The 16,757-nt window shown below is 49.1% G+C and overlaps 1 protein-coding gene across 3 annotated transcripts in view; it reads left to right on the forward strand.

Moving 5' to 3' along the window:
- Positions 1-1,144: 1,144 nt before the first annotated feature.
- The window catches only part of LOC136950805 (zinc transporter ZIP11-like), a 53,179-nt gene continuing 37,566 nt past the window's right edge, over positions 1,145-16,757 (forward strand). For all 3 annotated transcript variants that reach the window (XR_010877507.1, XR_010877508.1, XM_067245279.1), the window contains exons 1-4: positions 1,145-1,162; positions 2,013-2,134; positions 2,883-2,921; positions 13,337-13,495. Coding sequence is in view for 1 of the 3 variants with exons in the window: in XM_067245279.1 (XP_067101380.1) it covers positions 2,027-2,134; positions 2,883-2,921; positions 13,337-13,495 (306 nt within the window). In the remaining 2 variants the exon portion in view is untranslated. The remainder of the gene's footprint in view (positions 1,163-2,012; positions 2,135-2,882; positions 2,922-13,336; positions 13,496-16,757) is intronic.

A 16,757-nucleotide genomic window follows, 5' to 3' on the forward strand; every position in this document is an offset into this window, starting at 1 on the left:
ACATCCTTGATTGCCTCCCCTCTCTCTCTGGAGTTCACTAGTGCTGTTCTGTCTGTGAATGACAATCTGTTCGGAGGTCAAGGGTCACAATACTCAGGAGTTACTGCCTCTAGGTTAATGAGGTCAAACAACAGGCATGGAAATCTGTAAATTTCCCCAAAGTGAAAGGAACATTCCGGAGGGTCATTACTTACTTTCCTCCCTCTTCTTTGTCAAAACACAGCATGGACCACTCACACAAAACACCCTCACACAACACACAGCACGGACCCCTCACACAACACACAGCATGGACCACTCACACAACACACAGCATGGACCACTCACACAAAACACAGCATGGACCACTCACACAAAACACAGCATGGAAAACTCACACCAAACAAAACACGGACCACTCACACAAAACATGTGAAGCTCTTCAGTTGAGAAAACAAATGCACAAACTTTGGTTCAAGAAAAGAAAAATACGAAAAAAGACTAAACTGTGACACGGTTCTGGAAGGCATCACTGTCTCATTTACAAGACGGAGCACACTTTAGCTACCATAGTGAACGGCAGGTAATATTTCCAACAACACATTGTGCTGAAACATCTTTATTTCGTTTGGAAAAGTGGTCGTTGCAATTAGTGTCATCTGAGTGTTACAGTTAAAGCCTTTATTTGTTCTGACTTTAGTTCCAAGTATGGTTGAAACCAGAGTCCCCCTAAGTGGGGCCATTTTCTTCAACTGCAACTGGAATGGGAGGTGTTTCTAATCAACTGCCTGCCGAGTGCAGCTTTCCAGAAGGTCTATTTTAATCACTACTATATCAAGCTAGACTATAATACTTCACTCAAACAGTATTTTAATCTATGGGACTCATAATAAATAAGAACCACCACCGGAATTTTATACAAATGAAAATAAAAGGATTTAGATCACCGGAAACTCGTCTGGTTTCATTTATTTAAGATTAGTAGTGCTTAAGTTACCTGCACACGAATACTGGCCATTTTGAATGACAGATAATGACCCAATTACATTTTGACAGACGCCCCAAAATGACGCTGCATTCAAAATAGTCCAATCCCACGTTGTCGGGGGAGGTAACAACAAGACACGTGAACACGAAAGCCGGAAGTAAATAGCCTACATCGGACTCTGGGTGCCACGGAACAGTGAGTGACTGCAGCTTTCAATGAGAAATAATGAATTAACCAACAGGAATATGACATAGGTTATGCCTTGCCATAGTGGTGTATGAATACCTGTATCGTGACTGAAAAACCGGCACACATGAACCGTGCTACTTTGCCAACAGTCTCATACAACTAGCTGGAATGTATAGTAGCCTAAATTTACAAAACTGTTAGGCTAGAGCTAGTTAGACAGAACTAACCTGTTGGATGGGGTTGTAGCCTATAGCTATAGCTTCAACATTACTTATGTGTCCCCTTGACATCTTATAGGTACATTTTTGAGATACCTGTACCAAGTCGGTGTTATTCAGAGCTTAGCTAACTAGCTACATGGGAAGCTTGCAATATGTCTAATACAACTAAAGTAACCAGACCGAAAATCCTGAAAACACCTAGCTAACATTGAATAATCTATATATGTATACATTGTAAGCAACTGGTTTCAGACTAACATTATTTTGCGCCAAGTCTAACTAGTTTGTGCAGTATTGTCATAAAGCTACTGGGTTGGGCTAAAGTCTACATGCAATATTGAGTAGCTATCTCCACCTTTCTTGACTAGTCTTTCCAGCTTCTTGACAAACATACCCACCCTTGTTGAATTGCAAACAGTGAGCATCACAGTATTCTTGTATTACTGGACTTAACCTGATCAAGTGACAACAGCTCAGAATAAGCAGAGCAACCAAGTACATCAATATTCTCTCGGTCTCTCTCTTCTTTCTTTCTTTCTTTCTTTCTTTCTTTCTTTCTTTCTTTCTTTCTTTCTTTCTTTCTTTCTTTCTTTCTAATGTTTGTCTGCGCATCCCTGTGTGTGTGTGTGTCCCAGTATCTGCACCAACTATGCTCCCGGGCTACAGTCCTGTGACCCAGGCTCTCCTGGGGACCCTGTTCACCTGGGCCCTGACTGCTGCAGGAGCGGCCCTCGTCTTCATCTTCTCCAGCAGACAGGTACACCGGGATTACTATGGATACCATGGGTTTACTGGGTTACCGGGGTTACCAGGTGCTCTGGTGTCCCCAGGTGGGCCGTTGTGGTGATTGTGATGAAGTACCAACTCTTCTCATTTGAACACCCACTATGGACAGACAGTTCTGTCATGATATATATGCAAACTTGTTTCTATTAGGATTATTTTGGTCGTAGTTTACTTCTGTTGTTAAACAACACTTTGTCTATAGATGTTTGTTGGATTATCTAAGGAGCTCACTTTACAGGCTCCTTATGCTGTAGCTGAGTAGGGCCGGCGGATAATTAGTTGGACGTCTGTTGAGCATTTTGAGCCAAGTGTTTCTTGGCAGACGTAAGCTGTGTGGAGGTGGAATTCTAGAGGCTTAGATGACCATCAACTATCATCAAGTGGTAGTTCCTAACATGCTTAATCCTTAATACATGCTAAATGCTGTACATGCATGGTAAGTGCATTCCCACCATCATGATCATCATCAACGAGAAGACTCTCCCTGCACCAGCCTTCTCTCTGCCAGTCTACTCATTGTTCAAGGGAGTTTGTTAGAATTAGACGTGAGCGTACAGATCGATAAGCGGACCAATCGAAACTCACCCTGAGTCATCGTTATTGTACAACTGTCGGTTACTGCTGGGTAAGGTTGTGAGGTCGACATCAAATATGTGTTTTGTTGATCAATTCCTTTCTTTTGTCTTTCTCTCCTTTCTTTCCCTTGTTCCTCTCTTCAGAAGCGGATCTTGGATGGAAGTCTGGGCTTTGCAGCCGGGGTAAGACAGTCTGGCTTTGAACTTCATCACAGTCAGACAGATAATGATCATCAGGCAGGCACGCACACACACACACACACACACACACACACACACACACACACACACACACACACACACACACACACACACACACACACACACACACACACACAGACACACACACACACGTAACGCACACACGTAACACACAGAAACACACGCCTACCCATCATACACACACTTGTCCACCATCTCCTCCACTGAACCTCTGTTTTATGCTCTCCGGCGTCGCATCAATAGTGAGAAACGGAAGATGTGACAGTTTTCCGAGTGTTTGTAGATACAAGCTTTGTTCACCGTCCAAATATCTGACTGTGAGAGAGACAAAGCTAGAGAGAAAATGTTCAAAAGTCGAACTTTTGGGGAAGGTTTGCGGTGAGTATGTCAGAAGCCTTTAAAATGAGTTGGACTGTTCTTCGAGGCAGAATGGAAACCATCCAACCTTTTCTCCACAGGGGGAATGGAAATAGGGACATAACTCTTTAATTGCTATCTCGGTAAACTTTTTGTTCACAAAACACATTAATGCTCTGAGGCCTTGTAATCCGTCATTGTAATTATAAGTCAAATTGACAAGTTTTTTTTAAATTAGGAAGTGGTTTTCAGAACGGCTGAACGTTTAAATGTTAGGTCACTAAATCACGAATATGAAGATTACCTTTTGAAGTGGTGCTTTGAAATAACTATGAAATCCATGGGTAAGTACTTGGTCAAAATATGTTAATCAAGTCATTAATCTAGGAATGAAGCCATGCAGTGGGGCATGCTTATTGTGGATTTGGGGTCTGATAGGTTGACCTGATAAGGGCTCGGTGTGATGGAGAGGGGAAGGTACAGCTCTGTGGAAGAGCATCTGGCTGCAGGTCAGGAGGTTGCAGGCTTAACCAATCTGCCTTCACCCAGACACCTTGGCTCAGCGCAGAGCGAGGTGAACCACCTAGCATGAGTCAGATGCAATATCTCATGCACACACACACCTGCACACACCCTTATACGTCAGATGAGGTGCACCATGTCACGAGGTTCACACTGATCTTGTGCCTCTTGACCTATCCGCTGGGGATCCGCTCTCTCTCTCTTCTCTCTCTCTCACTCCCTCTCAGTCGCCTTCTCTCTCTCTCTTTCTCCCCCAGTTCATTTCTGAATCCTGATGTTCTCATGCACCCTCACATTTGCCTGCTGCCTGGTAGACACACTGATACATATATAGTTTCCCCCTGGTTGTGTTCGGTCCAGCTACAGTCCTCCTTCCCGCCAGGCATGTAATGAGCTCAGTCTGAGCTGCCTCTATAAAACCCTGCCCACCAGACCAGTGTCTGGAGGCATCTGCCCTCGGCCTAATTGGGTGTTTTTTTTCTTTTTAAATTGTAACTGTTTAATGCCATTCCTTTTCTAAATAAGAGTCGTATAATGAGTGGAGTTGAGGTTGTAGCAAAGGGGAGGCGGAGGGGGGCGGTTGAGGGGGGAGGGGGGGCGGGTTGAGGGGGGCCTGGCTGGAGGGCAGTCCAGGGACCCAGACATCCTCTGAGGCCAGAGCCAGGAGAAGCTTTCCTGGCTCAACAGGAGAACGGTTCAGGGCTTACTGGGCCATCCCCGTGTCCCTGGCAGAACAGAGGGCTCCTCCTCATTAAAGCCGCTTCAGGTGGCTACATCTGATTGGTTGTTGATGGCTGGAGAGAAGCGACGATATTGTGTGTCCCTGCCGTTGTTTATTTAGGAGCTCTGTTTGAGTGTGCGCGTGTGTGTATGCTGCTACCATCGAGGCTCATTTCTCAGGTGTGTGCATGCCGCTTGTGTGCGTATGCATGGGCGGGGGGGTGAGCTGAGTCGTGACTGCTTAAGGGGGAGAGGAATTTTAAACCAGACTGTTGATCCGATACAGAATGTCCCTGAGGCCTGAGAAAAGGAAGAAGAGACGGAGAGAGAGAGGGAGAGAGGGAGGAAGTAAGAGAGTGGAGGAGGATGGGACATGGAGGAAGAGATGAAGAGGGAGATGGAGGAGGAGAGAAGGAGGAAGAGGGAGATGGAGGAGAGGAAAGAGTGGAACCAGAGAAGAGGGGGAGATTGCAGCTAGATCATTGGTTGACTACTGCTAGGCAGTAAGCTAATCACTGAAGGCCATCAAGGACCTGTTCATGATGGCAAGGTTGTCCTGCTAGATGACAGGTCTTCAGATTGACTGGTGATGGACTCTTGGTCTCATGGTAGGTCATTATAATGAGCTAGGGACCCGGGTTCATTACCAGTTGAGGACTGGGTACATCGAACCATGACGCTGTGCATGGACTGGAGTCCTCTCTGCTTTTGGCATTCAGGCATTGCCGTCTCACGAATGTGACTGATGGAAATGTCAGCTCTCCACAAGCACATATCCATAGATGAGGAGAATGTCAGTTCCACTGTTTGGTTGATTTGAATACAGGCATCATTTCGAACTGACATGTAGCTAGGACCTAGTCCTCTATCCACCAGGCTTTCAGGATAGTGTCTGTGTGCGTCGCCCTGAGAGATGGAATGAGGCTATTTGCTGCAGGTAACAGACGTGCCAATTTGTTTTGTTTTTTATTTGAGGTTTCATACGCTCACTTTCCTCCCTTCTTCGGTTTCTTTTTGCTGTCATTTTCTCCTTTGCTTCCTCCCTCGTTCATAGTCACGCCCAAACCCTGACTGTTGGTGAGAAGGTATCCATCCAGCTGCTTACACACATGGCTGGATAACCATGGATTCAGACAAGGTTTAAGGCTGAGAGTCAAAGATAAGATTTTTTCTTTTTTTTTTCTTTCAGAACTTTTCTTTCTCTCTCTCTCTCTCCATCTTAGTTTCAATTGAATCATTTGTGACCTTATTGAATGCTGCATCTTTTCCGCCAACCTTCAGTGGGTGCGGATTGATTCGAATTTAAAACGCATCTGCTTTCATAGATTTTTCTTGATTGGATTCTTCCTGAGCCAGATGCAGACACGTGAAGCTTGTACATAGTCCTTTTTTGGTTTGGCGACCATGCGTGAAGCAATTATGCTGTTCATTTGGGTTTATATGAGAAGGTATTTATGTGAACAAAATGCTAATGGGTATTTTTGAATATTGTGGAGTAAATGTAGGCAGTGATTAACTCAAATTCAAGTATTTTCATCCCTCAGTGTGCTGGCAGTGGAAGTGCTTGTCTAAACAGGATGATGTCATATCCCTACGCTCTGGGATGAATCAGGCCTCGGCCTTTTAGACAGCGTAAACAGCCATCCGTTTGAGATGGAGATACAAAATAATGACGCAATATTCACTTCTAAATCCAAACAATTTCAATACCATCTCTCTTTATGGGTTCCAGAGATGACTTTTGTTTTCAAAACATAATACGCCAACGTCAGACTTAGTTTGATGGAGATCTGTAGGGAGAGGGCGTGTGTTTTTACTGCCGTGTACTGAAGCACGGACAATCTGCTCAGGGAGAAAAGGCAACAGAACATCTCTAATCGAATTAGTATTCCGGGCTCCGATACGTCGCGCTGTTTTTACGTTCCGCGTTTTTTTGGTATCCATGGGTCCCCTGACCTGCTTCCAGCCCTGTGGTTTGTTGAAACAGTTAATTTCAGAGAGTGGAAAATAGAACGTCTTTGACGGTTCCCCATTTGGCCGACTGCTATGATTTCAACTCAATGACTTCAACTCAGTGCGTCAGAAGAAACTCCACACGTGGTAGATGTCACTTCTGTGTCCACAACACCGATCCTCCCGGGCGCAAATCAGTTGGGGTTATGGGTTAGTGTTGGACCTGATCCCAGATATGTCCCGCAAGGAGACACTTGACACTTTAACGCAGATCTTGTTTTTTTGTTGACGTCAGGCTGTCATCTTGGATATTACCTGAGTAGTCTCCATTTGCACCTTGGGTTCGCCAGCGGATGTTGTCTGTCTGATGATGTTATGCGTACACTTTTCTTGTCGATATTTGACATTATCGTTAGCTTTCTGAAGTGTTGTTCTCGGGAGTAAACAAAGCACGGGTTGGGATAAAAGTTGTGGGGCTTGAGATGAACTGTGGAAGCTGCTCTTACACATTCCTACAATGTTTCACAGGATTTTTTAGGGGATTGTAGCTTGCTGCCCAGAGCTATGGGACATGCTCAGACTGTCAAAATCACACAGGCAGCGTCGTACTGCTCTTCGCTGACCTTTCTTCAGTTTAGATGACCTTTTCTTGCAAGATTCCTCCCATGCCTCTGAAAACAAAACAATAATTAGAAAAATAAAAATTCCCCCAAGTGGAACTATGGCATTTTTTTACATTCTATACTGCTAGACATTACTTCAGTATTGCAGTTTTATTTGATGAATTATGTGAGCCACGACAAAGCACGAAGACCTTGGTTTAGATATGGATCGGGCGGGACATTTTTCTCTTGCTTCTAAAACATGTACGGCCTTCAGTAAATGACCTAGAGCAGGGGTCCCCAAACCTTTTTCTGCGAGGGCCAGATCATTTTTCATTGCTTTAATGTGGGGCCGGGTTGTTTAAATATGCCATTGATCAAGGCAGCTGTTCACCGAGCCACCATAAACATGGAGAGCTTTCTGTGACGGGCTTGTTCTTGTATGATTTCTCTGCTAAGGAGGGAGGGAGCAGAACGGAATGACCAGGATGTAAACACATAAACAAGGCTTCTCACGTCACAGTGAAGTACAGCTGCCGTAAACCACTTTTATGGTCGAGTCCAGTCTGTCTTATCCATCGTTTGCATCTTGCTCACATCAAACCCTCCTCCCCGGCATCGTGGTATAATGAATCTCTCTTCTATCCGCTTGGTCGGCCCTGCAGACAGACATTTGGACTTCCTGTCCTCTGATGTCATAATCAAACCAAATGAAGGAGATGATTTGGCCACCCTTTTTCCACGCTGGATTGGCTCAGTCAGCTTAGGAACTGCGTATCAGTGTGGGCTCAGCCCTCGCCATTGGGAATGAAGCTAAGATGATTGGAGATGATTGCATGGAGCCAGGCCCAGGTCTGGGACTCGTGTTAATGTGCATGGATCCGGTGCAGCTGGTCGAGCAGGTGGTCCGGCCTGGCTTGCGGAGCGCAGCAGCGAGCGGTCATCCGCTCAGAACGCCTCCTCGTGTGATTGGAGGAGCCTTCCCCTGAACACGCCAGTTTGTCCGTCCGGGCAGAGGAAGGTGATTGGTGCGATGAAACCCTCTTTCACTTGAATGTTTTTCCAATCAGAGTGACTCGGGGGGTGGTCCGTCCTGGCGAGCCGTGCTGATTGGCTCCGACAGCGTGGGGGAGATGTTGGGGTGCGAGGGCCGGGGGAGGGTGGCTGGGTAGGGAACAGGTAGATCGTTAATTTGGAAGGCGAGATGGGGAGGGATAGTTTAGGTGGAGAGATGGTGGAGAAGTGGACAGAGGGGGGAGAGGTAGAGAGATGGTAGAGAGATGGACAGAGGGGGGAGAGGTAGAGAGATGGTGGAGAGATGGACAGAGGGGGGAGAGGTGGAGAGATGGTGGAGAGGTGGACAGAGGGGGGAGAGGTGGAGAGATGGTGGAGAAGTGGACAGAGGGGGGAGAGGTGGAGAGATGGTGGAGAAGTGGACAGAGGGGGGAGAGGTGGAGAGATGGCAGAGAGGTGGACAGAGGGGGGAGAGGTGGGGGAGAGGTGGAGAGATGGTGGAGAAGTGGACAGAGGGGGGAGAGGTGGAGAGATGGTGGAGAAGTGGACAGAGGGGGGAGAGGTGGAGAGATGGCAGAGAGGTGGACAGAGGGGGGAGAGGTAGAGAGATGGTGGAGAGGTGGACAGAGGGGGGAGAGGTAGAGAGATGGTGGAGAGGTGGACAGAGGGGGGAGAGGTAGAGAGATGGTGGAGAGGTAGAGAGAGGGTGGAGAGGTAGAGAGAGGGTGGAGAGGTAGAGAGAGGCTGGAGGGGTAGAAAGAGGCTGGAGGGGTAGAAAGAGGCTGGAGGGGTAGAAAGAGGGTGGAGAGGTGGACAGAGGGGGGAGAGGTAGAGAGATGGTGGAGAGGTGGACAGAGGGGGGAGAGGTAGAGAGATGGTGGAGAGGTAGAGAGAGGGTGGAGAGGTAGAGAGAGGCTGGAGGGGTAGAAAGAGGGTGGAGAGGTAGAGAGATGGTGGAGAGGTGGACAGAGGGGGGAGAGATAGAGAGATGGTGGAGAGGTAGAGAGAGGCTGGAGGGGTAGAAAGAGGGTGGAGAGGTAGAGTGATGAAGGAATAGAGAGATGAGGCGGGGAGTGTAAAGAGATTGACTCGTGAGGTCATAAGGCACCTGAAGCCTCACTGTTCTGTGGTTGACATGGCAACCATTGGGTAGCCATCAAGACAGTAGAGACAAGTGAACAATATAGCTTTTATAGGTAATAGATTTGTTTTCAGAGAAAGGAGAGATCAAAAGAGAAAGAGAGAGGTTGAGAGTACAGGAAGAACAATCCTACTCGATAGTGTAATTACCTCTCAGTCTTTTCTACGCTTCCAGAATAAAATTTCTGTTCAAGTCTAAGCTGTAATGGGGATGATAGACCCGTCGATCAACCGCAAGAATCAATACCTCCATTCCTCCATCCCTCCGCCTCCAAAGGTATCGCCGCGGTGACGGACCCTGATTAGCGTTTAAGTGCTCAGATGAAACTGATCTGATCTGTGTGGTGTTTCAGCCCAGGAGAGCAAGTCGCTGCCCGACTGCCAATGGAGGACTGATTATGCTGCGACACGTGTGCGACCACTTAGCTCCACAGTGTCAGAGTGTGAAGTGATCTGTCTCTGTGACTGTTGGGGGGGGTGGTTGTGTGTGTGTGTGTGTGTGTGTGTGTGTGTGTAGGGGTAGGCGGTGGAGGAGGGGGTTAGGGAGGGACGGACGGACGGAGGGAGAGGAGGAGGAGGGAGGGAGGGAGGAAGGGAGGAGGAGGGAGACGACGAGGAGGAGGAGGAGGAGGGGGAGGGGGAGGGAGGGAGGGAGGGAGGGAGAGGGGGGCAGGAGCCTGCTGAGTGGGAAAGCAAGCGGCTAACAGAGCTGTAATTGTCCCAGGATGCCCTGCAGGGTGTAGGCTTCCTTCCTCTCAGCTCTCCCTGGGAGGCGGACAAGCAAAGTGATTACAGGAGTGTCTGGAGAGGTTTCTACCATGTGTCTGCTGGATGGCAGCTCTCTAATGGTAGAGTGAAGGCAGGGAAAGCACACAGATGGCCGCTGTCACGGTATCGCGACCAAAGACGGCCTGCAAACATTTTCTGACAGCGTCATAAATGTAGAATGTGGTCAACTCACTGCTACGACTTACGCCTACTGCCTAGCCAATGAAAGTGGAACATGAAATGATGTATTGATCAACGCGACACGGCGCAAGAGAAAGTACATTCATCTTGGTGTATTTGTCGGCAACTAGCGCATGCTGATGACGTTTTATTCTTCCATACTAACTGGCGGATTCAATAAGAGTCATCATCGTACAGTCTGCATACGGGTCGTACCCAAGTTGATTAGATCCTTGTCATACAGTGAAAGACAATGTATGACCTTACAAAAAAAGGTCAAATACCGCTTAACCAGAACTATCAGAAGAATCACCCAATGGTGATTATGAATCCACAGGACTGGCTGTTGCAAAACGGTATAATTATGCAGATGTTAGTGACACTTCCAATAACCCGGAGCCCTGTGGAGTTTAACACTAATTAATTGCATTACTGCCGGGGCGAGAGAGGAGTGAGTGGGGGGCGGATGGAAGGAAGGATGGGGAGAGAGAGAGAGATGGGGAGAGAGAGACAGAGAGAGATAGACAGAGACAGAGAGAGACAGAGAGAGACAGAGAGAGACAGAGAGAGACAGAGAGAGACAGAGAGAGACAGAGAGAGACAGAGAGAGACAGAGAGAGACAGAGAGAGACAGAGAGAGATGTGTTTGGAGAAGAGGGGGATAGAGCAACGATAGTGAGGACAGGAGGAGGTAGAGCTAGTTCTAGGGGAACAAGGACTTTGGGTTGTTCAGAATGAGAATAAAGGCAGATCCTTTCTTTCTTCCTCTCTCTCTCTCTTTCTCTTTCCTTCTTGCGCTCTTTTCTCTTAATTGCATCCTGTGAAGGCATACATGGATCCCTGAACAGTCAGCCATTCAGCATCACATGTCTCATATCCTCCCTGTAATCAACCCTGTTGTTGACTTGGTGCTGTCAGCTGTAATTGCTTTCTGAAACCGCTCTCTTATCACCTCATAAAACCGTGAATGGATACACCAATCAGAGTTCCTTTTGTTGCAGTATTCATGTCACAGGCACCTTACACTGGTCACCCTTTAGAATCACACCAAACCCTGCTATTCACCAGTAGACTTATCAGACGAATATTTCCAGAATTCGTAAATTGAGTTTTTATTGTTCATTTGTTTTTTAGTAGAAAATGGTGATGGAAATGATTTAGATTGGGAACATAATAGCAGCAATACCAACAGTATAGACCCATGATGACATCATGTTCCACATACCGGTACATGATATTCATACACACACAACAACAATAAAGCAAACCACACAACCATATGCACATCAACATCATGGAATACAAGAATGGGAGACTTACAAAGTAGTCACTCTTAATTATCGAAACCATTTGAGAAATATGCAGGCCTCGGTTGTGTCTTGGATATTGGTTTGTTAATTTATTTTCTTCCTTCGAGCAAGGGTGTAATCAGACGCTAATTCCAAAGACTGTAATCAAGTCACAGCAGGGGATTAAAAGATCTTCTAATACAAGAGCAAATGACGGATTCGGGTTCTTATGTGCTCTGATCTCCCACAATTCCCTGACTCTTAATTAGTTCCAGTCTATCACCTCAGCACTGCTCAGAAGAGCCTCCCTCACCAGACCGTTGTGGTGTTAGCGGAGCTGACACATCCATCCGTCCTCCAGAGAGGCTGCACATTCTCTCGACCTGGCCGACACAGCCCTGGGTCGTGACAGCCACCAGTTGACGTGTCACGACAGCGCCCAGAGAGACAGTGAGAATTGGCTGTATTGACTCAGCATAGGATCCTTAGGGGCCTCCGTTCAAGTAGCTACTTTTCCACCCCCCCCCCCCCCCGCACCCCAAACCCCCCCCCCCCACCCCCTCTCTTTCGCTTCCCCTTCTTGCAAGCCCTTGCCCCCAGGCGCAGGGTGTGTCAACACCCAGCAATCATAGACACCTCCGCCGCGCAGCGTCGATTCCCCCCCCCCCCCCCCCCTCTCTCTCTCTCTCTCTCTCTCTCTCTCTCTCTCTCTCTCTCTCTCTCTCTCTCTCTCTCTCTCTCTCTCTCTCTCTCCCGGGCGGAGCGCTTGCTGGCGGCTCCCGGAGGCCTCTGTGGAGGGTGAATTAATGAGACTTTGATCAATGAGAGCATGTCGGATCCCGCTCAGGGGCTGGAGTGCTGCTGTGGATGTTCTCTTTGAACAGGACACACAGACGCACACACACACAGACACATGCTTGTACGCGCGGACGCACACCGGCACAGCCGTGTTCAGGAACACGCACGCACGGCACGTATACACAAAGGCTTGTGCACGCCGACCGACACACACTAAGACCCAAACGTGCGGACACACACACACACACACACGCGCATCTGTGTACAGGCAGAGGGCATGCATTATTTAGCCCTCTGTATTGTGTGAGGGGAAAGGTTCGAGGGGCCCACTGGGAAGCATGTGGTCCTGTTCCAGGAACACAGAGATGATTATTTTGCCTCCAAACTGGCGCACACACATGAACACACACATATGCAAAACAATTGTTCCTGCGTGGGCAGAGAAAGCTGCAGCCACAAATGCCCTTGAGCCTTTGCAGCCATCCCGGCCCCCGCCCCGGCCCCCGCCCCGGTCCCGGCCCCCGCCCCGGCCCCGGCCCCGGCCCCCGCCCCGGCCCCCGCCCCGGCCCCCGCCCCGGCCTCCGCCCCGGCCCCCGCCCCCGCCCCGGCCCCCGCCCCGGCCCCCGCCCCGGCCCCCGCCCCGGCCCCCGCCCCAATCTTACACACACACACACACACAGAAGTCTCGACTTTCTTTATCAGGTCACCCTGCGGGGTTATCTCATTTTGGGGTACCGGGCTGCATAGCCCTCCTCATATAAAGTTGAAATTGTTATGTATTCATGTGCCCGCAAGCCCGAAATGATACACAAGGAAATGAAATCGACTTTATCTTGGTACAACAGCCTCTTGCAATGAAAGAATGAGTGACCCTGAAGGTTTTCTGTCGCTGTCGTCTTTCAGAAACAGCCGACCACATACCACAAACACACCAAACCAAGCTGTAGCTTGTTACTGGCTTTGAGGCTTGACTGCATGCAGATTAAGACCTGCAACCTTCGTCCTAACCGCCTGCTTCCTCTTCCTCGCATAGGTCATGTTGGCTGCGTCCTATTGGTCGTTGCTGGCCCCGGCGATAGACATGGCCGAGGATTCTGGGAAGTACGGCTCGTTTGCGTGTGTGCCTGTTGCCGTGGGTTTCACCCTGGGTGCTGCCTTCGTCTACTTGGCCGACCTGGTGATGCCTGCTCTGGTGAGTCCACACGCACACACACGCACACGCACACACAGACAGGGAGCGGGAGTGATGAACAGACAATGGATATGAATGAGAGGGAGAGAGAGAAACAGAGTGAGGGTGAAAGAGAGATGGAGATAGAGGGAGAGGTAGAGAGAGGGAGGGAGAGAGGGAGAGAGGTAGGAGCCAGATGGACATCTGTTGCCGAGGATGGCAGCTCTGACATCAGCTGCATTATGAAGGAGGAGAGGTGACACACACCTGTCATGAATACTAACACACACACACACACACACACACAGCATTATGTTGTTTGATGTGTTGTTGAAAGGTTCAGTGAGTCTATGTTCCTGTGTGCTGGGTTCACAGATAAGATGGTGTAGAGACAGACAGAGCCAGCTCAGCTCCAGCACCAGAGCCTTACTGCACCATCACACTCACAGCAGTCTAGTTGTTTTGTTCTGTGTGCACCTTGGTCCAGTTCAGCCTATGGTACTTTACTGTAAATTACATGTTGAAGAGTGGCCAGCGCTACTTGACATTCTTGTTTCATTAACGACCATGTGACTACGTAGCATAGTATGCAACATCCTTCCAGACATATTCCTCTTCTCCTCTCTCTCTCTATCCTCCTTCCCTCCACCCCCCCCCCCCCCCTCTTGTTACCCTGGTTTCCGTGGTGATGAAAGAAAGTCCTGGGATGGATGGTTCATGTGTAATCACAGGAGTGACCCCCCCCCCCGACCCCCATCCCCATGGTTACCCCCCTGGTGACCCCCCATGGTTACCCCCCATGGTTACCCCCCTGATGATACCCTCCAGGGGGTCAAAACTGTTTGGACAGCTGCTGGTGTCAGTTTTACTGGCTCTCAGGCAAACACTGGCCCCCGAAACGAGGTAGGGAGGAGAGAAAGGGAGGGAGTTAGGGAGGGAGGGAAGGAGTGAGGGAGATAGGAGAGAGAGAGAGAGGGAGGGAAGGTGAGGAGAGGGGTGGAGTGATGAGAGGGAGGATGGAAAAAGAGGGGGAGGGAGGAGAGCGAGGGAGGGTGGAGCCGTTTGGAGAGGGTTAAATTCCTTTTATAACATGTCTCCAAGAGAACACGAAACAAACTGCAAAGCTGTTGCTTAGTAGAGGAAGCTCTCCCCTCCTCTCCTCCTCCGTGCGACGATACCGTCCGATAAGGTGCAAGTCACCACCCCATCTGCTCAACGGTCTCCATGACAACAGCTCCACATCATCCAAAAGGGGTGTGTGTGGGGGTGTGTTGGGTGGCGATCGCTCTGGATTTAGGAGAGGGAGAGCGTTGCATTATGGTCCATATATCAGAGGTGCTGTCTATAGTGTGCGGGGGGGCTCCCAGCCAAGGCTGCAGGGCCACAATGGACCTGGGGGAGACGGGCTGCATGTTTGCTGGGAGTCCTGGGAAGACCAGCAGAGAGGACTGACTGTTTAGTCATGGTGGTGGAAGAGAGCTGGCTCGTGACCTTACACACTCCCCTTACACATGCACACACACTTGCCTGCATACTCGCAGATGCACGCACACACACACAGACATTCTGATCGTCCACAGGTACATTTTCCCCCGGTAAACGTACTGAGAGGGAAGAGAAGAGATGTAGCGGAATCTCTCCCATTCGTATTAGGAGGAGAAACCTAACTTTTTATTTGACTATCTTTATTTCTCTCAATCTTTCTCCCAACATCTGTCTTTCTGTCTCTGTCTTCCTCTCTCTCTCTCCCTTTCTCTCTCTCTCCCTTTCTCTCTCTCTCTCTCCCTTCCTCTCTCTCTCTCCCTTTCTCTCTCTCTCCCTTTCTCTCTCTCTCTCTCTCTCTCTCTCTCCCTTTCTCTCTCTCTCTCTCCCTTTCTCTCTCTCTCTCTCCCTTTCTCTCTCTCTCTCTCTCTCTCTCTCTCTCTCTCTCTCTCTCTCTCTCTCCTCTCTCTCTCTCTCTCTCTCTCTCTCTCTCTCTCTCTCTCTCTCTCTCTCCTCTCTCCGCTCTCTCTCTCTCTCTCCTCTCTCCGCTCTCTCTCTCTCCTCTCTCTCTCTCTCTCTCTCCTCTCCGCTCTCTCTCTCTCCCTCTCCGCTCTCTCTCTCCCCTCTCTCCCATACATACAGCTCATTAGCTCTCAACCTTCAGTTTCCACAGAGCTGTTCCCCGTCCTCCTCTGGTGAACCCTGCTGATGTTAGCCAATGAGACATGCTGTTCTACCGGACGTCTGATCTTGTGTTCCTCCAAGACACAGGTGTGTGAGTGTGCTGTATGCACGATGGTTCACCACCCGGTATCTGTTTTGCCGTCACTGCTAATTGGGCAGGTTCTGCTATCAGACCCCGGGGCTTCCCTTTCTCCGAGTGTCCTGCTGTTCTCTCTCTTCCCGAAATCCACCCTTCGGGATTCCACACAGGCCAAACAAAGCAGCGGGTTGGCCCGTCCTGTGTCTTCAAACAAATGCACCCTATGGACCGGGCCAACCCTGTGACCTTTCTGAACCAATCAGCCTATTGCAGCCCAGGATGGGGTCTTTAACAAGCGTGTAACCTCGCCCTCCCCCCCCTCCCCGTAGCACTTCATGAGTTCTCCCAACTCCTATCTGACTCCATCAAAGGACCGGTTCACCGTTGTGTAACAGACTTGCTTGCTTGCTGGCTAACCTGGCTGGCTGGTTTGAGAGTGAAGTTGGCCGAGTATGTTCTTATCCAAACATATAAAGTGCATCTTTATATTATGGGTGAGAGATAGAATGCCAAGCTGACAACTTTGATCTCCAGGAAGGCCTCAGAGACCGGAGCTCTGCTTTCATGCTTTCAGCAGATCATTCCTTTCTCCTCCGCTGTGTCGGCTGACTACGAAATTTCTATAGCAGAAACACTTCTGTTGATTTTCAGGTCCGTACGAGCTACACTGAGATGATGAGAGGGCTCACACACACAGACAGAGTGTCCTCAAACATTAGATGAGAGGTTTTCTCTGTTCGTTTCCAGCCTGCTTCTCAGTGGAGTGTATCAGGGCGATTGTTCCTGAGCTCTTTCATCTGCTCCTGTTCGCGTCACTAGCACTTCTGCACGGATCATAATTACTGCAATACGCACACACGTACGTACGCACGCATGCGCACATGGTTGAGCTGTGGCCTGCCTTGGCTGTATCAGGAGATGGGGCTGCCTAATACAAAATATATATTGTTTTCATTAGTCTCACTTCCCGCTGTGGTCAGTGGTAACAGAACCACAGGGAGTCATCTCCTCCCTCTCTCTCGCTCGCCATCTCTCCCT

This window comes from Osmerus mordax, chromosome 10 (assembly GCF_038355195.1).
Source record: "Osmerus mordax isolate fOsmMor3 chromosome 10, fOsmMor3.pri, whole genome shotgun sequence".
Lineage (NCBI taxonomy): Eukaryota > Metazoa > Chordata > Actinopteri > Osmeriformes > Osmeridae > Osmerus > Osmerus mordax.